The sequence below is a fragment of the Gracilinanus agilis genome, chromosome 1, assembly GCF_016433145.1.
Source record: "Gracilinanus agilis isolate LMUSP501 chromosome 1, AgileGrace, whole genome shotgun sequence".
Lineage (NCBI taxonomy): Eukaryota > Metazoa > Chordata > Mammalia > Didelphimorphia > Didelphidae > Gracilinanus > Gracilinanus agilis.
This window is the reverse complement of record NC_058130.1, coordinates 336,105,179-336,130,469: the sequence shown is the minus strand read 5'-3', so window position 1 is coordinate 336,130,469 and position 25,291 is coordinate 336,105,179. Positions and strand designations below refer to the sequence as shown.

Genomic DNA, 25,291 nt, shown 5'->3' with positions numbered 1-25,291 from the left:
AACAATGTATTAGTGACCTCAATTTTCCATATCTCCTCCAACATTTGTCATTTTGCCCTTTTGTCATTTTAGCTAATCTGATGGGTATGAAATGATATCTTGGAATTGTTTGGGTTTACATTTCTCTAGTCAGTAATGATTTTGATCATTTTTACATATGCCTACATATGGCTTTGATTTCTTCATTTGAAAACTGTTCATATCTTTTGTCTATTTGCCAAATGGGGAATGGCTCTTATTCCTATAAATGACAAAGTTCTTTCTATATTTTAGATATGAGATCTCTATTCGAGAGGCTATCTATAAATTTTCCCCAAAATGTTCTGCTTTCCTTCTAATCCTGGCAACATTTGCTTTATTTGTACAAAAACTTTTTTAATTTAATATACTAAAATTATGCACTTTACAGTTCACAATGCTTTCCATCTCTTATTAACTCATAAATTCTTCTTCTATCTATAAATCTGATTGGTAATATGTTCCCTATTCTTTTAATTTATGTCTCCTTTTATGTTTAGCTCATGTATCCATTTTGATCTTATCTTAGTAAATGGTGTGAGATAATGATTTATACCTAGTTTCTTGCCAAACTACTTTCCAACTGTTCACCATCTTTCATTATTTAAGACTATCTCAACATTCTAATACTAGATATGTACCACAAAAAGCAGATATCCTCTATCCTTGTACTGTATACTGAGCTTTGATTACAGAATCTATGATCTGCTGGATAAAAAATTAAGTAATAAATGTGATTCATCCTAAAGGAAAAAAAGGCACAATGCTAGATTATAAGAGTTCATTCTAAGAGTTGTCAAGTCAACAAAAAAGACTTCATTTTTAAGTCTGCTGCTCAACTTGTAGAATCTATGCCATTGCTCTTAGACTGCAGGGGCAAGACTGCCACACATCTTAAAAAAAGAAACAAAGTAAATTATTAGGCTTTGGCTTCCCTGCCAATGATCAGATCAGTTGGAGGACCTGAGAGGTGCCTATGTTAAAAAATGGTCAGCTGCAAAGGTAACAGGTTAAGCTCCAAAGCAATCAGAATTAAATCCATACGTTAGAAAGCAGGAGTAGAAAAGAAAATTCAGACCCTAAAAATCTACTTTTGCCACCAGTGTCATCCTTTCAGAAAATTTCAAGTGCTGATGGAAAAGGGAGAAGATTAAAGTGTAATCAAAACTCCAATGAGGGCAGAGAGAACCTCATTAATAACTAATGAAATTTTGTCTCTTGAACATGATCAGTTCACTAGGTAAGAGAGACCTTTTTAATCACTGAATATGTAACATAGAGCCCTATGATGCTCAATTAGGTAAAATTATGAAGTTCAAATTCTCCTGCTCCCAAGATCCTCATTTTATGTTCCACTACTCTCTTTTGGTAATTCTCCCTCTGCTCGGTGTCCTCCTATGACTCTCACCTCTGAAATACAGTAGCCCAATTTTGACTGTCTTCCAGGGCAGGAGTTTATGTTCAAAGTTTAGCTCTTCTTCCAGCCCCCTGCCATCAGAACATACCTATCCCAAATCACAATTTATTGATACTAATAAGTCAATAAATGATGAAAACAGCATTGTTCCAGGAGTTTGTAGAAATCATTTCAAAATCCTGGACCCTTGTTTCCTCATCTATAAAATGATGGATTTGGGGTTTCATGAAGACAATTCAGGCAGACGGTACTAAATCTAAGTGACCACCTAAAGTAGGAATGAAAAACCTTGGCTAGAAAATGAAGGAAACAAAAAATCAGGAACCCACCAGAGGATCTGGATAATAAGAATTTAAATAAACAAATTAAAGTAGTTAAGATGTAGGCAAAATGTTTTAATCATAGCATTGTATATCATTCAGCAAACATTTATTAATGTACAAGACATTATGTCAGAGGGAATTCTGGGAAGATGGTGGCTTAGAGCGAATCTTAAAACTTCCGCACCCTTACACACAAAGATAGAAAACAATGTACTTTGAGAAGAAAGAGGACCAAATCTAATAACGGGACAGAGCAGGGGGAACCCTATTGCAGCACAACTAAAGAGGTACGGCAAGAAAAAGGCTTCAATTCTTGAACTGTTGGGTCTGAGGGCATAGAAGAGGAATCCCAGGACACCTCTCCCATATCTTGTGGTGAGTCTCCAGCGGGCCTGGAAATCTCAGGGCAGGTGGGTGCACCAGTCGGGAGAGAGGGCCTTGCTGGCACCAGACTCGGGGAGTTGAACACAGGTACTAGAGAGGTGACTGGAGGAGAAAACCAGAGAAACACAGCAAAAACGCCCAGAAGATGGTGGCTTAGAGAGAGCCAAACCTCAAACCTCAGACAGCTTGGCTTCCTCATAATGAGATAGAGAATAAAGGGCTTCAAGAGGAAATAAAACCAGATCAAACACAAGGACAGCACAGGGGGACCCCAGTGCTGGACAGCTCAGCTCAGTGAAAATGCTCCTACTTGTCCCCCCATGGTTTTATGTTTTTGTTTTTTTGGTTGTTTGTTTATTTGTCCCTCCTCTAGAGGTTTTAGCCTCAGAGCTGAGTAAAAGCAGTAAGACTAATCCAATCAGGATTAATCCCATCAATTGGACAAGACAGAAGTCTTCAGAGGGCAGAGAAAGTTACTACAAACCTCCATTGCCAGCTGGGGGAAGATCTTTCATCAAAAGATCATTAAATACATCTACTCAAACTAGTAGAACAGAAAAGGAAAAAATATGAGTAAGCAACAGAAAAAGAGAAAAGAAATGACAATTGACAGCTTCTTTCAAGGAAGTGAAAAGAGAGCAAATGAAAGAGAAATAGAAGAAGAGGAACTAGTCCCTGCGAACTGGACACAGGCTTTTGAAGATTTCAAAATTCAACTTCAAGAACTCAAAAAGCAATCAAGAGAGGCTGAAGAAAATTTGAAAAAGGAAAATACATGAAATAAAACAAGAAAATAAGTCTTAAAAGCCAGAAGTGGCCAGCTTGAAAATGAAGCAAAGAAGGCAAAAGATGATCTACAAAAAAAATCAGACCAGAAGAAGGATAACCAAAAAGCTAGGGATGAAATTCAGTCCTTAAAAAACAGAATTCAACAATTAGAAGCAAATGACTTCACAAGGCAGCAAGAATATATTAAACAAAATTTAAAAAATGAAAAATTTGAGGAGAATATAAAACACCTCATTGATTTAACCAAAGATCTGGAGAACAGAGCTAGAAGAGACAACTTAAGAATTCTTAGTTTACCAGAACATCGTGATAAAAGAAAAAGTTTAGATAGCATCTTACCAGAAATTATCGGAGAAAATTGCCCAGAAATCTCAAACAAGAGGGAAAAGTGGAAATTGAGAGAATCTACACATCACCTCGTACTTTAATCCACAACTGACAACTTCTAGGAATATTATAGCTAAATTCAAAAACTACCAGACCAAGGAAAAAATATTACAAGCTGCTAAAAAGAAGTCATTCAGATATCAGGGAACCACAGTTAGAATAACACAGGATCTAGCTGCATCTACATTGAAGGACCGGAAGGCATGGGACACAATATTCCGGAAAGCAAGAGAACTGGGTCTAAACCCAAGAATCAACTATCTAGCAAAACTGACTATATTGTTACAGCGGAAAGTATAGTCATTCAATAAAACTTCCAAACATTCATCAAGAAAAAACCCAGATTCAAGAGAATCAACATGAGGTAATTAAGAGAATGGGGGGAGGAGAAAAAAATTCTTTTCTTTAAGGGACGCAACAAGTTCAATTAATTTGTATCCCAAGAAGAAAAAAAGATATTGGCAAATATTAAAAATTGTTATTACCAACAGGGTAACTAGAAGAAGTTTACATAGAGGGAACAGTGACAAACTGTATAGGATGAAATGTCAAGCGATATAAGTATATGTATGTATGTATGTATATATGTATAAATATATACAAAACTGGGGGGGGGAGAATGTAATAATAAGAAAAATAGGAAAACAAACAAAAAGGAATGAACTTATATTCCATAAAGAAGAGCATGGGACCAACAGGGAAAAATAACAATACACTGTTAAGGGTAAAGAGGTTAGACAGAGGAAATATTCAATACTTAAGTGCATTGAAATCAAATTAAAGAGGGAAGAACAATCGGATCCACTGGGGCAGAGAATTGATTCACACCCTATAGAAGTAGAAGGGTAACAAACAGACTGGTGGGGAGGGAAGCAATACTAGGGAGGAAGAGGGCTTGGGGGGGAGTTCGGGGTAGTTGTTTTTTTTTTTTTTTTTTTTAAACCCTTGTACTTCGGTGTATTGTCTCATAGGTGGAAGATTGGTAAGGGTGGATCGGGGTAGTTTTAAAGAACAATAAGAGGGGAATAAGAAGGGAGGGGGGAGAAAGGGAAGTACAACAAGAGAGGGGATTATAGGAACTGATTAAAAACAAAACACTAGAATAGAAGGAAACAGTGAAAGAAAAAAGGACAGGACTAGGAGAGAGAATCAAAATGTCTGGGAATACACAGTTGATAATTATAACTCTGAATGTGAATGGGATGAACTCGCCCATAAAACGGAAGCAAAAAGTAGAGTGGATTAGAAAACAAAATCCTACCATATGTTGTCTACAAGAAACAAACATGAGACAAACAGACATACATAGGGTGAAAATGAGTGGATGGAGCAAAATTTTGGGGCTTCAAATGAGAAAAAGAAGGCAGGGGTTGCCATCATGATCTCTGACAGAGCTAAGGTAAAAATAGATAAGGTTAAAAGAGATAGGGAAGGTAACTACATACTAATAAAAACCAGTATAAACAATGAAGAAATATCAGTACTCAATATGTATGCACCAAGCAGTATACTATTTATTAATTTCTCCTTTGATTTTTAGTATTTCTAATTTAGTTTTCATCTGAGGATTTTTAATTTGCTTGCTTTCTAGTTTTTTGAGTTGCATGCCCAATTCATTAATCTCTGCCCTCCTTAATTTGTTAATATATGCACTCAAGGATATAAATTTCCCCCTAAGTACTGCCTTGGCTGTATCCCACAGAGTTTGGTAGGATGTCTCATCATTGTCATTCTCTTCAATGAAATTGTTGATTGTTTCTATGATTTCTTCTTTGACTAACTGGTTTTGGAGAATCATATCATATCAACAAGCTAACAAACAAAAATCACATGATTATCTCAATAGATGCTGAAAAAGCTTTTGACAAAATACAACACCCATTCCTACTGAAAACACTAGAAAGTATAGGAATAGAAGGACATTTCCTAAAAATAATAAACAGTATATATCTTAAACCATCAACAAGCATCATATGCAATGGGGATAAATTAGAAGCCTTTCCAATAAGATCAGCTGTGAAACAAGGATGCCCATTATTACCTCTATTATTTAACATTGTACTAGAAACACTAGCAGTAGCAATTAAGAGAAGAAAAAGAAATTAAAGGTATTAAAATAGGCAAGGAGGAGACTAAGCTATCACTCTTTGCAGATGATATGATGGTCTACTTAAAAAATCCTAGAGAATCAACTAAAAAACTAGTAGAAATAATCAACAACTTTAGCAAAGTTGCAGGATACAAAATAAATGCACATAAATCATCAGCATTTCTATACATTTCCAACACACTAGAGCAGCAAGAAGTAGAAAGAGAAACACCATTTAAAATCACCCTAGACAATATAAAATACTTAGGAATCTATCTATGAAAACAAACACAAGAATTATACGAACACAACTACAAAACCCTTTCCAAACAATTAAAACTAGATCTAAACAATTGGAAAAACATTGACTGCTCACGGGTAGGATGAGCAAACATAATAAAAATGAGCATTCTACCCAAATTAATTTACTTATTTAGTGCCATACCTATTAAACTACCAAAAAACTTTTTTTACCAAATTAGAAAAAACTATTACAAAGTTCATTTGGAAGAACAAAAGATCAAGAATATCAAGGGAAATAATGTAAAAAAAAGTGAAGGAAGGGGGCCTAGCAGTACCAGATATTAAGCTATACTATAAAGCAGTGGTCATCAAAACAATATGGTACTGGCTAAAAGACAGAAGGGAGGATCAGTGGAATAGACTTGAGGTAAGTGATGTCAGCAAAACAGTGTATGATAAACCCAAAGTGCCCAACTTTTGGGACAAAATCCACTATTTGACAAAAACTGCTGGGAAAATTGGAAAACAACATGGGAGAGATTAGGTTTAGATCAACATCTCACACCCTACACCAAGATAAATTCAGAATGGGTGAAAGACTTGAATATAAAGAAGGAAATTGTAAGCAAATTAAGTGAACACAGAATAGTATATTTGTCAGATCTCTGGGAAAGGAAAGATTTTAAAACCAAGCAAGAGTTAGAAAAAAAATTACAAAATGTAAAATAAATAATTTTGATTATATTAAATTAAAAGGTTTTGTACAAACAAAAACAATGCAACCAAAATCAGAAGGGAAACAACAAACTGGGAAAAAATCTTTATAACAAAAAATTCTGACAGAGGCCTAATTACTCAAATATACAAGGAACTAAATCAATTGTATAAAAAAAATCAAGCCATTCCCCAGTTGATAAATGGGCAAGGAACATGAATAGGCAATTTTCAGATAAAGAAATCAAAACTATCAATAAGCACATGAGAAAGTGTTCTAAAACTCTAATAATTAGAGAAATGCAAATCAAAACAACTCTGAGGTATCGCCTCACACCTAGCAGATTGGCTAACATGATAGCAGGGGAGAGTAATGAATGTTGGAGGGGATGTGGCAAAATTGGAACATTAATGCACTGCTGGTGGAGTTGTGAACTGATCCAACCATTCTGAATGGCAATTTGGAATTATGCCCAAAGAGCGATAAAAGAATACCTGCCCTTTGATCCAGCCATACCAATGCTGGGTTTGTACCCCAAAGAGATCATAGATAAACAGAATTGTACAAAAATATTTATAGCTGTGCTCTTTGTGGTGGCAAAAAACTGGAAGACTAGAGTATCCCCTTCAATTGAAGAATGACTGAACAAATTGTGGTATATGCTGGTGATGGAATACTATTGTGCTCAAAGGAATAATAAACTGGAAGAATTCCATGTGAACTGGAAAGACCTCCAGGAATTGATGCAGAGTGAAAGGAGCAGAACAGAAGAACATTGTACACAGAGACTGATACACTGTGGTTAGTACTTCTGTACTAACAGCAATGCAATGACCCAGGACAATTCTGAGGGATTTATGGAAAAGAACGCTACCCAAATTCAGAGGAAGAACTACAGGAGAGGAAACACAGAAGAAAAACAACTGATTGTACACTTGGGTTGATGTGGACATGATTGGGAATGTAGACCAGAAAGGACCACACCAGTGCAACTATCAATAATATGTAAATGAGCCTTGATTGATGACACATGTTAAAACCAGTGGAAATGGGAGTTAGCTATTGGGGGTTGGGAGGGGGGAAGTTTGAGAGGGTGAAGGGGAAAATAAAAACATGAATCTTGCAACCATGCAAAATTTCCCTAAAAATAAATAAATAAATAGATAGGTAAATTAATTAAAAAAAAAACAAGACATTATGTCAGATGCTAGGAATACAAGGACAAAAATAAAAGACTCTCTGCTCTCGAGGAATATGTAAATTTCTATTGATTCCTGGGCAGCACAATGGATAGAGTGTCAGGCCTGGAGTCGGGACACATCCTGAGTAGGCTTCAAATATTTTATTAGCAATGTGACCTTAGGCAAGTCACTTAACACTATTTACCTCAATTACTCATCTGTAAAATAAGCAGGAGAAGGATATGGCAAAACTCTCAAGTATCTTGGCCAAGAAAACTCCAAAACGGGTGATGAAGAGTTGGACACGACTGAACAATGAATCACAATCTAAGGCAGAGACTCTATTCTTGTTTCCCAGTACAAGAAATGGACTAGCAATGAGGGCAGAAGAACTCATCTAGAAAATAATCTATTAGTTAAGGGCAACAAGTTATATCTGGTTCAAGCACCAAAGCATGAGGATGAGGAGCAAGGAAAATCCCGACATTTTTATGAACTCAAATTTTGAAATAAAACTAGTAAATGGGGCACCATTTCTTCTAGAGTAAAATATGCCTAAAAACTTCAATAATTAAGCAACAAGTACTAATTATGTAGGATAATTTTTTACCTTCCCCAAAACTGAAATCACAATAGTGAACTATAAAATAGAGCGATACTTTCTTCAAACTACAGGTTGAAGAAAACCTTTGCCTTAAAGAATAGCAAACCCATTACTGAAGATTCTGTAGAGGGGGCAGTTGGGTGGCTCAGTGGATTGAGAGTCAGACCCAGAGACGGGAGGTCCTGGGTTCAAATCTGACCTCAGACACTTCCTAGCTGTGTGACCCTGGGCAAGTCATTTAATCCCCATTACCTGGCCCTTAACCACTCTTCTCTGCCTTAGAACCAATACCCAATATTGATTCTAGGATGAAAGGTAAGAGTTTAAAAAAAAAAAAAAAGATTCTGTAGAGGAAAATGATGATAAAGAAATACAATGAGCAAAAAAGAAGAGACAGAAAACACTCATGTCACTTTGTTCTTAAAGTACATTGGCAACTTGCTCAAAGGCCTGATCTGAAGATAATATACGTCAAGAAGGAGCTAATAATTGTTCATTTAATCAAAAGGCTCCTCATTGAATCCTAAGAGTAAGCATATCTTTATAAAGTGCCTGTCATGTGGTGTCTACTGCTACATTAATGGTATGTATTTATCCGGGAATGAGAAACTATTAAGGGCTTGAAAGATTCAAAAACTATAATGAGTGGTAGCTTGATAATCTGGCACCCACTCATTAAACTGGAATTTCCAGTTAAGCAATGGGCTCTGTGCCCAGTTATTCATTAGCCATCCACCCAGAGGCAGTATGAGACAGTGGAAAGAATGTTTTCCTGCATTACAGTAAGAGAACCTAGGTTCAAATCATGTTCTCTTGTGCTTACTACCGAAATTACTTAATTTCCTTGGGTCTCAGTTTCCACATTTATAAAATGACATGGTTGAATGAGGCGGCCTATGGAATCCTTTAAGTTTTAGATTTTTGATCCTAAGTTTCAATGACCTAAAGAGCTCTGGATTGTTCTCTAACTACATCTCAGGGGTTTCCTTGGAAACGTTATGTATCCTAATAAAATGACCTTTTAGTTATAACACCCATCAACATGGCAACCAATCATAATTTCAAAGGTCACATGATGAAACATGTTATATCCACTTCCAGAAAAAGAATATATGGACATTATCAAGCATTTTTAAAAATTTCTTCTTCTTTCTTTTTTAAGACGAACATCACTATGCAGAAATTTGGTTTTTATGTCTATATATTCATAATGGTTTTTATTTTTCTTGCCTTCTTAATAGGGAAAGGAAGGAAGAGACAATTTGGAACTGAAAATAAAATAAAACAATTTTTTAAAAGTAAATATAGTCATCAATGTATAAGATTAACTTCTGATAAAGAATAATTATATGAAACTTTGTTTTTATCCAAAATTCCTAACCACAGTTAATTAATGATGACACATTCTTCTTTAAAGATATGTCTGAAATCAGTAAGGAAACTCTTATATTTGCAACTCATCCCTTCATGTATAACAAAAGAATAAAACAAACCTAACTTTCACATTTCAAAATAGTTACTCCCTTCTCATTTTAAATGACAATGCTTAACTAAAATTAAAATTAACTTAATAAAAACTCCTTAGTTATTATTAGTTGCTGTGGCTAAAAATTCCATCATCTGGTGGCCAACCTTTCTTTTTTAATAACAAAAAATAACCCCATTTAAGTATTGGTTCCAAGGCAGAAGAGTAGTAAGGGCCAGGTAATTAGGTTAAGTGACTTCACTAGGGTCACACAGCTAGGATGTGTCTGAGGTCACATTTGAACCCAGGACCTTCATCTCTAGACCTGGATCTCTATCTACTGAACCATCTAGTTGCCCTAGTCAACCTTCCAATGCAGATTCTTGTTATGTTTAGGTGAGTTCTTAGATGATAGACATAGTTCACCAGACCCACACAAAAGCCTTTCACTTTGAGAAGCCCTTTCACTTATGAGAAACATGTGCTATTCAGGCACAGACTTTTGAGATCCTAAGGTTACCACGGCCTCATAATGAAACATCAGGGCAAGACTTGAGTGGAGGAAAATATGCCTGCTCTTCTTAGAGGTTCATTTTCTAACTTATCTTTAGGAACCTATCCCTCCTTCCCAGTGAGGAACCTTGCTCTAACTTATCTTTACCCTTTTGAGTAATTTTATTCTCTCTTTCCATATATTTATTTAATTCTGATTTTAAACATACCCAAATTAAATATCTACCATGGAGAAATGAAAACCCACCTCTAGCTGATCTGGCTGCCCTTTCCAAATCTCCTATTACTATTATTATTTTCTGTGGCTAAAGACTATTTTGTCATGTAAACAAAATAAGCTTTTGACAAAAAATGTCATAGCCTTATTCTACACCAAAACACCTAAATAAAGTGCTGGGCATACATAACTCAATGAACACTTAAACGATTATTCTACTCCCACAATCTCTATTATTTCAACAAGTTCATTTGTATTATGAGAGATCCAGACCCATCACACTATTCTCTTGCAATCTTTCTGCCATAATTTCATATTTGTATATGTGTATAAAGATGTCTTTACATAGGCATACATACCTATGCATAAATATGTCAATGTACATAAACATAGGGACAAAGCCAGTCTCTACAGATAGGTCAATAGATGTGTGTAAACATACATACATGCATTTATTATGTATTTGTGTTTGTGTTAATGCATGAATATGTACGTGCACATGTGTGTGCTTGCATATAGGTGTTTATAAATGCACATGGTATTTATAGAATACTATTTAAACCTGAAAGCACAATATTAATATCAGCTGTTACTATTATACAAAATCTTTTTTCTCTCCAAAAATACCAATGACTCCCTTTCTGGTGGTATCCAATGATTTCTTTTCAATTTTTCAAATGCATCCAACACCACTAAATCTCTAATCTCCTTTTTCTTAGAATTGTCCTAGATTTCTGACAAGTTTATATACTCTTTGTTCTCCTACAGCTTTTTATTCCTTGGCTAAATCTCTTTCCTTACCTAGTTAGCTATCAGATTCTCCACAAAGTTTAATCCTTCCTTGGCTCCTAGTTTCCCTTTATATTAACTCCTTTAAGGAGTTATTTTAACTACTTTCTTTATGATTCCAAAATTTACATCCTCTCCAGTCTATTCTTCACACCTTAAATGTTTTTCAAAAATACTTCATCCCTCAAAATGATACTTTCCCATTATTGCCAACAATATTACCACTATTTTTGTGAAGCACTCTGGTCTCAGAACCTTAGGTATGATTTGTTCCTCTACTGTAAGTCTACTACATTCTATATCCATCACCATTCTCTATAATGTCTCCCATATTGGCAATTTCAATTTTATTGCCACTGCTCCAGTCAAGGACCTCAATGTCACACATGGCTTACCACAGAATCCTATCTGATGTTTATACTTCTGGTCTTTCCCAGGTTTAGGTAGCCTACATGTAGGTGACAAAATAATTGTTTGTCAAATTTACTGCTTTCCTTCCTTACCCTTTCCCCAACTCGTCCATTTCACTTCTCTTTACTTTCCATTAAACTAGTCAATAAATAGAACAACTAGGAGGCCCCCTCTGGATTGAATGACAGGCCCAGAGATAGGAGGTTCTGGGTTTAAATCTGACCTCATATACTTTCTAACTGTGTGACCCTGGAAAAGTCACTTAACCTCCATTGCCTAATCCTTATCATTATTCTGCCTTGGAACCAATAAGCAACACTGATTCTAAAATGGAAGGTAAGGGTTTTGAGATTTTTATTTTTAATTCAGTAAACAATGGGCAGTTAGATGACCCCGCAGATAGATTGCTAGGCCTAAAGTCAAGAAGATTTTTCTAGGTCCAAATCTGATCTCAGACACTTACTAGCTATGTGATCCTGGGTAAGTCAATTAATCTTCTTTGACTCATTTTCCTCATCTGTAAAATGAGCTGGAGAAGGAAATGGCAAACCACTCCAGTGTCTTTGCCAAGAAAACCCCAAATGGGGGGGGGGGGGGGGGGGAGAAGGGTCACAAAGTCAGACACAAATGAAAAACAACTGAACAATCCATCACACTTAGAAGAATTATATCACTCCTAGATACAAGATATTTCCAGGGAAGTTTAAGTTTTATATAATGAACTATTTTATGAATACTTTATGGAAATGTTTCCTTGTTCTAAAACGAAAAAAAGACTGAACATAATTAACCCCTTTTTTCAGGGTAAAATTAGTAACAATAATTCTAGTACTTTTCTATAAATGGTGTGAAATAGAGTTTAATGGGGCACTGAACCCAACAGGGAGTCTGGAACTTGCCGCAGAAAAGACTAGTTCTATGCTTAAAGGGCTATAAATCTTTGAGTCAGCAATTCCACTACTAGGTCTGTACACCAGAGATCAAAGAAAAAGGGAAAGGACCTACATGTACAAAAATCTTTATAACTGCTCTTTTTGGGATAGCAAAAAAATTGAAAACTGAAGAGATACCTATCAATTGGGGAATGTCCGAACAAACTGTAGTACATAATTATTGTGGTGGAACACTATTATGCTATAAAAATGATAAAAAAGAATGGTTTCAGACAAACCTGAGAAGATTTAATATACTGATGAAAAGTGAAGTGAATAGAACCAAGAGAACACTGTATTCAGTAACAGCAATATTCTTTTAAACATTTATTAATATTTATTTTTAGAAAAGTTAACATGGTTACATAATTCATGTTCTTACTTTCCTCTTCAACCCCCGAAATTAACAGGTTAGAAGACAGAAACTCCCAATTGGAGAAAGATGCCCCAAAATCAAACGAAATGGTAAGCAAATTGGAAACCAAAATCTGGCAAGAAAATAACAGTTTAAAAGGCAGAATTTCACAATTGGAAAGTGAGGCAAGTAAATTGAAGACCAGAAATGACCAGATTGAAAAGGAAAACCAAAAGATTACAGCTGAAAACCAGTCCCTAAAGGGTACAATTGGGCAATTAGAAGCTAATGATCTCTCAAGACAGCAAGAATAAAAGTCAAAAGACTGACAAAATAGAAGGAAACATGAAATATCTCAATGAGAAAGTGACAGACCAAGAAAACCGGTCTAGAAGAGTCAATCTGAGAATCATTGGTCTTCCTGAAAAAGCAGAAATTAATAGAAATTTGGACTCCATACTAAAAGAAATTACTCAGCAAAATTGCCCTGAAGTTCTACAACAAGGATCCATAGATCACCCTCTACACTAGATCCAGAAAAGACAACCCCCAGGAATATAATAGCCAAATTCAAGAGCTTCCAAGTAAAAGAAAAAAAAATTTTACAAGAAGCCAGAAAGAGACAATTCAGATATCAAGGAGAACCAATCAGGATCACACAGGATCTGGCAGCCTCCACACTAAAAGACTGCAAGGCTTGGAATATGATATTCAGAAAGGCAAGAGAACTGGGTCTATAACCAAGGATCACCTACCCATCAAAACTAACTATATACTTCCAGGGGAAAGTTTGGGCATTCAACAAGATAGAAGATTTCCAAGTATTTGCACAGGAAAGACCAGGACTAAATGGAAAGTTTGATATCCATCCACAAAAACCAAGAGAAACATGAAAAGGTAAATAAGAAACAGAGGGAAAAGAAAGAAAACTCGTATTTTTTAAATTTGCCTCTTTAAGGGCTTCAATATGATCTAATTATTGGTATGTCTATGTGGAGAAATGTTTTTTTCTTGCCAGATCTCTTCCATCTTTCTCATCATCTCTGATTTGAACTCTTCAATAGCTTGTGACCAGTTTTCATTATTTTGGGAAGGTTTGGATTTGATTACTTGTTTGTTCTCCTCTGCTGTTTGCTCTGTTGTCTAGATTTTATCTGTGTAAAAGTTGTCGAGTGTTACAGATCTCTTCTTGATGATATTTCTCTTTTGGGGTTCTTGTCTCTGGCTTGCCACTGTTATCCCTGGGCCCTTTTAGGTTTATCCTCAAACTCAGGGTCTGTCTGCGTTCTTTAGGCTCCTGAGGTCTCAGGTCTAGTTGTTCTCAGGGTCAAGCCTCCTGGTGGTCCCCTTGCTTGTTCCTCTGCCCAAGGCTCCTTTAATAGTCTCAGGGAGCTGCTTCCACAGTCATGCACCCCTCTGCAGTGGGTCCCCACTCAAGGTCTGCATCTGCGCTCAGGATCCAAGCCCTCGCCTGCACTCAGGATCGGTGTCTGTGCTTGCGTCCGCGCCTGCACTCGTGCCTACACTCAGGGTCTGTGTTCAAAGTCCGCACGTTCTTTAGCCTCTTGGGGTCTTAAGTCTTGCTGTTCTTAGGGGCAGGCCCTGGTGACCCCAAGTAGCTACCAAGGACTTAATGCCTGCCCCAAACTTGCTCTAACTCTTGTGCGCTGGCTTTGGCACTGTAGGTGGTGTGAGGTGGGGGAAGGGGTTGCTCAGCTCGCATTTTAGTGAGAGCTCTTTCACCCCTTTATAGCATGGAAGTGCCCCGATTCCACATACCTCCAATGCTGTGCCCTGTTGTGGGGTCCCTTCGTTCCTCTGGATTTGTTTTTATGTCTTCTTGAGGAGTCTTATATGTTTCGGTTAGGAGAGGTTAAGCAGCTACTTTTTACTCTGCTGCCATCTTAACCAGGAAGTCCTGTCTAGCCCAGTAACAGCAATATTGAAAAGATGATCAGCTGGGGAAGACTGCTACTCTGATCAAGACAATGCCAAAGGACCTATGGTATAAAATACTATCCATCCCTAGAGAACTGATGATCTCTGAGTACAGACTGAAACATAATTTTTTCTACTTTGCTGATTTTTAGTACACACACACACACACACACACACACACACACACACACACACTTTTTTAGAGGTAGGGCAAATGGTTAACATGGAAATGTTTCACATAACCTCACATAGATAGATGGAAGCTGGTCCTTCACCCATTCCAACAACATCATCATGTATTCTATCCCCACATGCTCTGTTGTCTATATCCACAGGACCATTCTTATCTCTTGTCTCTTCCTCAATGGCCCCCTTTTCCTTCACTCAGCAGAGTCTGCTGCTTAATACACATCTACTACTACCACTATTATTCTCTAGCCCTCTCTTTCCTCATCTGGAAAGAGAAATGGCAGAGTACTCCAGTAACTTTTGCCAAGAAAACCCCAAATAACAAAAATAACAAACATCTCAAGGGAAAATTGGAAATTAAAGGGATATCCATCAATTGAAGAATGGCTAAACAAATTATGGTATATGATATTGTGTTATAAGGAATGATGAACAGGGTGGTTTCAGAAAGACCTGGAAAGTTCTTCATGGACTGATACAGAGGGAAATAAGCAGAACCAGGAGAATATTGTACACAGTGACAGCAATATTAGGGAATGTTCAAATATGACAGACTTAGCTATTATCAAAATACAGTGATCCAGGACAATTCTGAGGGACTTATGACAAAGAATGCTATCCACCTTCCAGAGAAAGAACTGTTGGAGTCAGAATGCAAATCAAACCATATGATTTTTTTCACTTGTTTATTTTATTTACATAAATGTGATATATTTATTTTACTCATTTATTAATATGAATATTGCATATTTATGTTTTGAGGTTTGAGTTTTATAAGATTACTCACAAAAATGAACAATATGGAAATGTTTTACAAGATGAAAAAAATGAAGAACAGATGAGGATTTGTAACTTCCCCCCGAAACAATATTAAGGGATACCTTAGATTGCCTCTTAGACAAATGGAGAATGGCTGTACAAATTATGACATATGAATGTAGTAGAATATTACGGTACCATAAGCAATTTCTTAACAGAGAAATTCAAAGACTCCTCGGTAATATGAACCAAAGCAGAGCAAAATGAGCAGAAACAGGTCAACAATTTATGTAAGAACTGCTGCTTTGTAAAGACTGAAGAACTTTGATCAATGCAATCACCCTCCATGTCTCCAGAAGACCTACAATGCAGCACATCTTGACAGATGATGGGCAGAAGGTACAGAAAGATATTGTCACCATGTTAATTCTTTTGTTTGTTTTTTGTTTGACTATGTTTATTTGTTACAAAATCTGTTTCTTTCTCTTGGTTTTACTGTGTAGGGCAGTGATTCCCAAAGTGGGCACTACTGCCTCCTAGTGGGTGCTATAGTGACCCAGGGGAGGCAGTGATGGCCACAGGTGCATTTATCTTTCCTATTAATTGCTATTAAAATTTTTAAAAAATTAATTTCCAGGGGGTTAAGTAATATTTTTTCTGGAAAGGGGGTGGTAGGCCAAAAAAGTTTGGGAACCACTGGTATAGGGAGTCAGTAATGATGATCCCAAGAGAGTGTCACTGGAACATTTTTTTAAATGAACAGAAGAAAACAAAGAAAACAAAATGAATCTTAGAAGGAAGGAAAATTTTTCAAGTAACTATGATTTTTTTTAAGGGCAATGGATTTCATATTGAATTGTTTTTAGTGTTCTGCTGTGTTTTTTGTGAAAAAAACTGAAGTGTTTTTTTTCATACTTAACAAAGGAACAAAAATTTTTTTAAATAAAAGCAAGATCTATTTTGATGAAAAACATGAATATTCCAAGATCAGCCAAACAAGAATTCATCTGTTTAGTCACAAAACAGAATTTCTTAGCAAATATGCTAAGTAAAATATTGTCTTAAAACAACTGTTTGAATACATGGGCTGATGGGGATATTATTGGGGATATAGACATTAAATAATAACTCTAGTCCAACTATCAATAATATAGAATTGGGTCTTAATCAATGATATATGTAAAACCCAGTGGAACTGTGCATCGGCTAAGGGGGGGGGGGGGGTAGGAGGGCTTAGAGAAGAGAGAAAGAACATAAAATATGTAACTATGGGAAAATATTCAAAATAAAAATTTAAAAAATAAAATAAAAATAAAATATTGTCCTATTTTATAGTCACTAGTCTTCAAAACAAATAGGGAAATATTTTGATTAAAAATTAGCCATAGGAAAGTCACTAGGTAGAATAGAAACAGAGAAAATAAATTGTTAATCCTCAAATTCTCAAAATTGTCTTAACAACCCATGTCATATATATTAAAGATTAAAATGTTTAAATTGTGTTATGTTTCAGAACAAAGTGAAAGAGGCTACCTTTAAAGCATATACAAAGCTATATTTAATACTTTTTATTCCAAAAATCTGTATATAGATTATATTAAAATCATTCAGGGAAGGAATTATCCACTAGAGGGCACTATTGCAAAGCAGACAGGGATAAAATGCTAGTTTATGGATACACTGAACCCACGGGTAAAAATACTTCAAACAAGAAAATTTGATATTAATTCTGTGTCCCACCCTTCCTCATACTGCCCATAAATAAGGTTATGATTATCTTCAAAAAATGCACACTACTGGGAAGGAAGGCTAAAATGTCTCAATTTTCACCTCTTGGATATGGGAACACAAGCTGAATAACACCCCGTTAAACAATTATCCTTAAGACTGCCAAAAGAAAGGCAGAATAGTACATTAATTCTAAGCACATTACCAAAATATAGTCAATATCTAAGAATAATCACACCGTCTTCCAATAAATGACTCTTGAGATATCATGATGAACCACAGGAGGAAAGTATTCTAATATATGATAGCCAAATAAATATAAGACCTAATTCAATTTTTTTAAACCCTTTGTCTCCTTTCTATTATCTACTCTGTTAAGTCTTTCAAGGAAACTATGATATGACTTTCTCGATAGGTTTGGCTGAATATTGCCACAGGTAAAAAAAGTGTTAGTAGGAATAAGGAGTAAAGGATGTCCTTTTAGGTTTTTGAAAGGTAGCTGCAAAGTTCAGAGTTGGTAAATTATTTAACTTATACTTTTCAGAAACTTATCAAGCTCAATTAAAATATTCCTTTTTTATCTGTACCATTTTATTAGCTTATTTTCTATGTATTTATCATATCGCTAGGTATATTAATAAGTTGTAAATGATTATGGATTTTCTTTCATAATTAATTGTATATATCTTTGGGTTTTCTCTTAATTTTCAGGGAAAGCAACAAGGAGAAGTCCAAATAGAACAGCTGTTTCTCAGTGTGTGTTAATTAGTCACTGATGTGCTAAAAAACAAGCAACATACAATTGCTCTGCCCTCATATTCTTCGTGCTTAAACCCTCTAATGGTTCTAAATAATATCTGTGGTTAGCAAAGGGTTACAGCAGAGGCAGGAAAAATAAGGAAGAGGGCGGGGAAGATAGCAAAGAGGGCAATGGAATTAAGGAGAAAAGAAAGAATACATAAGGTGTGCCATGGTAGGGATACCAAATACTGCTGCCATAGAACATCTATCCCTATGCTGAGGAGGCCTCAAACCAAATGAAATATAAGCTTGATTCAGAGACCAGTCTAAAGTGCCAGTTTTCTTCTGGTTCAATAATTTAGGGGAAAAAAAACATAAATTTCATTCTAGCTCAAAATGCTTTATTAAGGCTTTTTTATTGTTTAAAAAAATGAGGCAAGATCATAGTTTAACAAAGCAATGATATTTGAGATCAGTTCAGTTTAGATTTCAGCAAACTAATGTGGTTCACTCTGTTTTCTATTTAACAGGTTAGTTCAAGTCCCTGGTTCCAAGGCATCATTCACACTTATTTGTACCTCTTTGACCCTGCCAGTTCAAATGAAAAAAACATTTATTCAACAGATACTATGTGCAAAGCACTCTGCTAGTGTGGGAGACAGACAAAAACAAAACAGTACCTTTTCTCAAAGAGCTGACATTTTCTTGGAGAGAATTTAAGAAGTACATGGATAAATAAAGCACAAATTAATTTAAGCTAGAAAAGAGCTTGAGCACCTAGGGGTTTAAGAGGGAAAGATCAAAAGAGGCTTCTTTGGAGTGGCAGCATCTGAGCTAACCTGTGGCATTTAAACTCTGAACTCTCACTATGAAAATTAGCCTTATCCTCAAATGTTTTGCTCAGATTCCTCCTTATTGAGTTCACATCAAGTTTGATGCCTTTATGATCAACAAAGCCCATGCCATTCTGCAACTGTGTACAGAAACTTCAATCATTCTCCCTCTACTCTTCTACATCCTTTTTCTGATTCCAATCTCCCCATTTCTTCTGACAGCACTATCTTCCGAGTCATCCATGCTCCCTCAGAATGAGCTGTAATTCTTGTCTTTTTCCTTCCATATCCAATCAGTCTTGTCAATCCTACTTCCACAACATCTTTTGAATCTGGCTTTTCCTCTCCATTTATACAGCTGCCACCCTAATCCAGGACCCTAATCCCCCCCCTTCACCTAGGACATTCTATAGTAGCCACCTATGTAACTGACCTCTCCCCTCTCAATCTATCCTCCACACAATTGCCAAATTAACATTTCTAAAACACAGATATGACCATTCCCTTCCCTTCCATAGAAGACTTCAATGGTTACTAATTTTCCCTAGGATAAAACACAAACTCTTTAGTCTGCATTTTCACAATCTAGTTTCTTCCTACCTATCCAATGTCATTTCATATGATTCTCTTTCAGTCTCCATTCCATCTTCCACTCTGCATCTTATAGAGCAGGGGTCAGCAATGTATGGCTCTCGAGCCATATCTGGCTCCACCTCCAGACCTGCCAGTCCCCACAGAGCCCCAGGATATGCCCCAGGGGGGCCTTCAGCCCCCACCCCATATTCCACTGCCTTCTGCCTCCATCCTCCTCCTTCCACATGTGTTTATGGCTCTCACAGCCAAAAAGGTTGCCAACCCCTGTTATAGAGGAAGTCTCCCATGCCAGGACTGCACTTTGCCTTCCTCTTTACAACAGACCCACCTTAGCCGCCTTTCCCAATGCCTTCCCCATCCCCTCTTTTTTTTTTTAAACCCTTACCTTCTGTCTTGGAATCAATATTGTGTATTGGTTCTAAGGCAGAAGAGAGGTTAGGCAATGGGGGTTAAGTGACTTGCCCAGGGTCACACAGCTAGGAAGTATCTGAAGCTAGATTTGAACCCAGTACCTCTTGTCTGTAGGAGTGGCTCTCAAACCACTGAGGTACCCAGCTACGCCCCCATCTCCTCTTCATGGCCAATACTAAATGTTTGCTGAACTGAACTACATATATCAGCATCTAGAAAATGCTATTCTCTTTTTTCATGTTAATATCCTCTGAGAACTTCCTAACCATCACTTTATTCTTTACCAATCCTCGTTAACACCAACTCCTCCATATGAATAATTGTGAGAAATGCTGGATTTTTTAGTTGGGAAGTCACATAAATATCTTCTAAGAAAACAATAAATGGTAAAGGCCTGAAAACTTTCCCTTTATATGTTTACCACATTTCTAACTGTGGGAAGAATGTGTCTTATTTAATTCAATGTAAAATAGAACTTTTATAAAAATAACATTAATAAGTCACTTGTAAGGAAAAAACTATTTGACTAATAAAGAATGACACAAACTCAATACTGTTTGAAATAGTCTCTTTCAATCTTTAATTTATTAAAATAGCTTTCTGTTGTCATAGCAGCACTTTCACCATAACTAAAGTGTAACTACTGCTAAGATATTGTTATAATATTCATTTTAATTTGTACTAAATTCTTAGCCCCTAATATCTTACATATATTTTATACCTATAGCAGAGAGCTTTTTATAATACCAGAAATATTATACAAATAAATTTTATCATAATAATAGCTGTTAATTACAGTCAGTAGGACATGAGAATTTGGAGGCAATTATGTCTACTATGGAAGCAACTAAGTGGCTTAGTGGACAGAATGTTGGGTTTAGAGTCAGAAAGTCTTGACTTCAAATCTGACCTTAGATACTTGTTAGCTATGTGGACAAGTCACTTAATCTCCGTTTGCCTTAATCCAAGGATGAAAAAAATGGCAAACCATTCCAGCCAGTATCTTTGCCAAGAAAACCTCATAGATATAGCACTAGTCCACAGGGTCATGAAGAGTTAGACACAACCGAATGACTGATTAACAACAACAAAATATACTATAGAACTAAAAATCTTTAAAGGTTCAATGTTCTCCTGAACAGTTTTTAATCTTACCAGGTCTTTCCTTCCCAGTGCCTTTTGACTCAGCAAATTTCTGTATCAAACCTTCAACTGTGGTGTTTGCCATGTTGTGCATAAATTCTTCATGTATCTAGAGAAAAATACAATTAAAGACTTTTTTTTTTCTACAAAAATTTCTACTTCAATTCAGAAGCCTCTGCCACAGAGTAGAGGATAGAATCAATATAACATGTTCCATTTGACCCATGACTGACTTTAAAAAGAGCTGGGGGAGTGGGGGGGTGCAGCTGGGTAGCTCAGTGGATTGAGAGCCAGGCCTAGAGATGGGAGGTCCTAGGTTCAAATCTGGCCTCAGACACTTCCAGCTGTGTGACCCTGGGCAAGTCACTTGACCCCCATTGTCTACCCTTACCCCTCTTCTGCCTTGAAGCCAATACACAGTATTGACTCTAAGACAGAAGGTAAGGGTTTAAAAATAAAAATAAAAAGAGCCTTGGGGAAAAAAAATCCTATCACCTATATGTCTTGAAAATTAACTCAGGGGCCCAGAACTGGATGAGTGAACTAGTGCTCCTGCACCTCCAGGGATTGTGGTCTACTACATGCCTTACTTGACAGAATAGCTTCTTCTTTGCAACTTTTTCAAATATTGCTAATTGTCTCACAGAAGAGGTCCCCCACAATAGGCAATATAGGTGGGATTTTAAAAAACAGAAATGGCTTCTACATCTTATCACAGTGTAATCCAATGCTAAAATATGGTCACCAATGACCACCACCGCATCTGTTTCTCTCCCCACCAATGTAAACAAAAATAAGTTCAAAAATGAAGTCTCTTGAAGTCTATTTCAATTTCAAAACAATATTGTTAAAATTTGCTGGCAGCAGAAGCCTGCTTCCATAGCAACCAAAAACTAACTTCAGATATTTAACATATTCCACGTGCATATGACAGCTGAGCACATTCACTGTGAAAAATAAATCTGAATTATCTTTCCTGGTAATTATATCACTAAACCTGTCAACTATATATTTAACATATGTATCTATAAGCTTCTTCCTTTTAATCAAATATCCTCTGAAATGTGAAAGCGACAAGGTGATACAGTAGAAAGAACACTAGCTCTAAAGTCAGAAGACTTCGGTTCAGATTCCTCCTCTGGCACTCATTACCTGTGTGGACATGGACAAGTCACTTAAATCTTTATGAGCTTCAGTTTCCTCCTCTGGAAAATGAGGAGACTGTTTTAGATGGCCTTTATTCTCTATCTGTGATTCTTATAAGCAGAGATGATGTTCCAGTTCTTATAATGATAAAGGGAGTGCTATTTACTATAGTATAAATGAATCCAAAAACTTATTTTTTCAGTACAAACTAGAAGTTTAATATGTTCCCGTACAAGCAAGAGAAACACATGGTTTAAGAAAGTCAACTGATTTTCCTGTGTTTTCTTGCCTTTCTTTATTCACAATTATTTACAATCATACTTCACTGGCCTATACAGGGAATTTTAAAGCTCAGCTTTGACACAGGACTACTTCCTCAATTTAAGAAGCTCAATTTACTTTTCAAAACCTTGTTGGCAGTATACTTTCTTTTTTGTTGGGAAATTTCACTTTTCATCACATTCTAAAGAATAACTGGCTCTCAGCAGACTTTTTCTGCATCTTTTCTCATCTTCTTTCTTAACTAAATTACTGTTCTGCAACCAAGCCAATATGGTCTGGGCATTTTATCTCATTCACTTCTGACACAAAACAATTTTTTCTGCCATCAGCCAATTCTCTTAGCTGTCTGTTTAATGTAAGGATAAGAAGACAATTTTATGCAAGTCATGTATTAGTCATAGTCACCTCAAAGCACACTACTCTTCTTATTGTGTCTGGCTGCCAGGTAATTAGAGCAAACGATGGTATTCTGCATAACACCTTTAGCCTTTGTGATTCTTTGAAAATACATCATCCACCAGTCATTTAATGGGAAATTATATTTGCTAATTTAAACAGCAACATTATTAAAAGTATTCTTTTCAAAACAAAGGCAGAGAAATACATAGGGAACAGAGTAGTGTTACTACTGCCTATGTTCATATGCCCATTTTAATGAGATTTAATATTTTGATAGTTTTTTAGCAGTGAGTGAGCATGAATTCAAAGCATTCTTTCTATTGAAAAGATTAGTAATTGTAAGAACTAGTGAAACAGTTGAATGATACAGCTCACCTATATGATATATACTGGCTTCAGTCACATGAGAATATATTATACTTCAATCTACCCTGAAACGTGACAACATTAAAGTTAAACCCATCACCTTAAAAAAAAAGTTTAATATAAAATAAACTTACCAGGCCTATCTGTAAATGAATTTCCTGTATAGCGTTTGACAAGGATTTAATAATCTCTTTTATATGAATGAGATGAGTCTCTTCAATATCTTGAAATTTCTGTGCAGCAAATATAAAAAATTATAGTCTTGCCAATAATACATTTTCAAAATTACTTCAATATAACTTTAACTGAATACATCTTGTTTGTAAATATTTAATAACCAATAGCTGTAAAATATTAGAAACTACTACCCAGATGCTTATTGGCAACAGTTTTTTTTTTCCAAATGCATTTTAAAATTATAGTTTAGTAAAGCATCTACAAATATTCAGCTAGTTTTGTTCAGTGGTTTTCAGTAGTCTCCAACTTCTTCATGATCTCACTTCAAGGTTTTCCTGGCAGATATTGGAGTGGTTTGCCATTTCATTTCCCAGCTCATTTTACAAATGAGGAAACTGAGTCAAACAGGGTTAAGTGACTTGCTCGAGGTGACAAAGCTAGTAAGTTGTCTGAGGCCAGATTTGAACTCCAGAAGATGACTCTTCCTGACTCCAGGCCTGGCACTCTATCCAATGAGTCAACTAGTTGCCCATTTAGTGTGCAGATGCTCTAAACTGTAACTTCTAAGTGTATTTTTAAAAAAATAACTCATTACAACAAACAATTGTAGGAAGATAGACTAATTTTCAAAGTAATAAAACTAGATAATATTGCCAAGAGTTCTTAGGTATATACAGGTGGGTTCAATTCACCTTTTCCATTTTTTCATTAATTTTTTCTTCTAACTTAATGAAGCAGATAGTATCATAAGTTCAATTCTCCAAGGCAGGATGAATTATATAAGTCACTGTGGATAAATTTGATTACATATCTGTTGTCAGTAATCTTTATGAAGTCACAGAAAATTAGAGTAGTACCAGACAACTTGAGATAGGAAAATGTTTCTTCTAAATTTTCAGAAAATAAAATATTTGGAAACTACTACATGGAAAACTTGGTGCCAATTCCCCTGAAAAATCCTAGGACACAGTAACTTTAAAAAGAAAAAAGTGATCATTAGGAGACAGGGTGAGTTCACTAAGAATTAGACTAAACAGAAGATATTCCTTTAGTGTTACTAGCCAAGAGAATATTCCAATACAGAATATTTTATGCATAAATCTATCCATGTCATTTCCCTGAAGAGAAATCATGAGTGGTTCTCACTATCTACACTGGTTAAAATTCAACTTATCTGTCCTAAGTCATTCTAATGTCAATTTATCTTTCCAGTCTTATGTCATACTATTGTCTTCCGTTTACTCTAAATCCTAACCAAATAAACTACTCTGTTTCCCAAACCAACCCTAAGCTTTCCATGCTTTAATGCTCATGATATTACTTAGAGCTGGAATGTTCTCTCCTCCCATCTTCATCTGTTGATCTTATTAAAATGCCATCTTCCAAATATATAAAAAAACTTCCTTGATTGATGCCCCTGATCAGTAACAACCAACCTCCTTGGACTTTATATAGCACTTAACTTTGTTTTGTATCCTTCTAAAGCACTTGCCATTATGAGTAATTTTCTTTATTATACTTTGTATTTTATTCCCTATAAAAGTTTACCTTGCATGAAAGCAGGGACTACATCTTATCTAATCTCTATTTCTCCCAGCAACCGGGACAGGGATGTTTTACACATTGTTGAAACTTAATAAACATGAATTTTAATCTGTCAACATGGAATAACAAAATCTCTAATGGCATCTTTTTTTTTTTTAAACTCTTGTACTTTCGGTGTATTGTCTCATAGGTGGAAGAGTGGTAAGGG

The 25,291-nt window shown here is 35.9% G+C and overlaps 1 protein-coding gene across 1 annotated transcript in view; it reads right to left on the bottom strand.

Annotated features, from left to right (window-relative positions):
- FCHO2 (FCH and mu domain containing endocytic adaptor 2) overlaps nt 1–25,291 on the bottom strand; it is a 145,586-nt gene that overhangs the window by 63,072 nt on the left and 57,223 nt on the right. Inside the window, exons 7-8 of the mRNA XM_044663019.1 lie at nt 23,496–23,594; nt 21,181–21,277 (exon numbers count right to left, since the gene is read on the bottom strand). Of these exons, the coding sequence (XP_044518954.1) occupies nt 21,181–21,277; nt 23,496–23,594 (196 nt within the window). The remainder of the gene's footprint in view (nt 1–21,180; nt 21,278–23,495; nt 23,595–25,291) is intronic.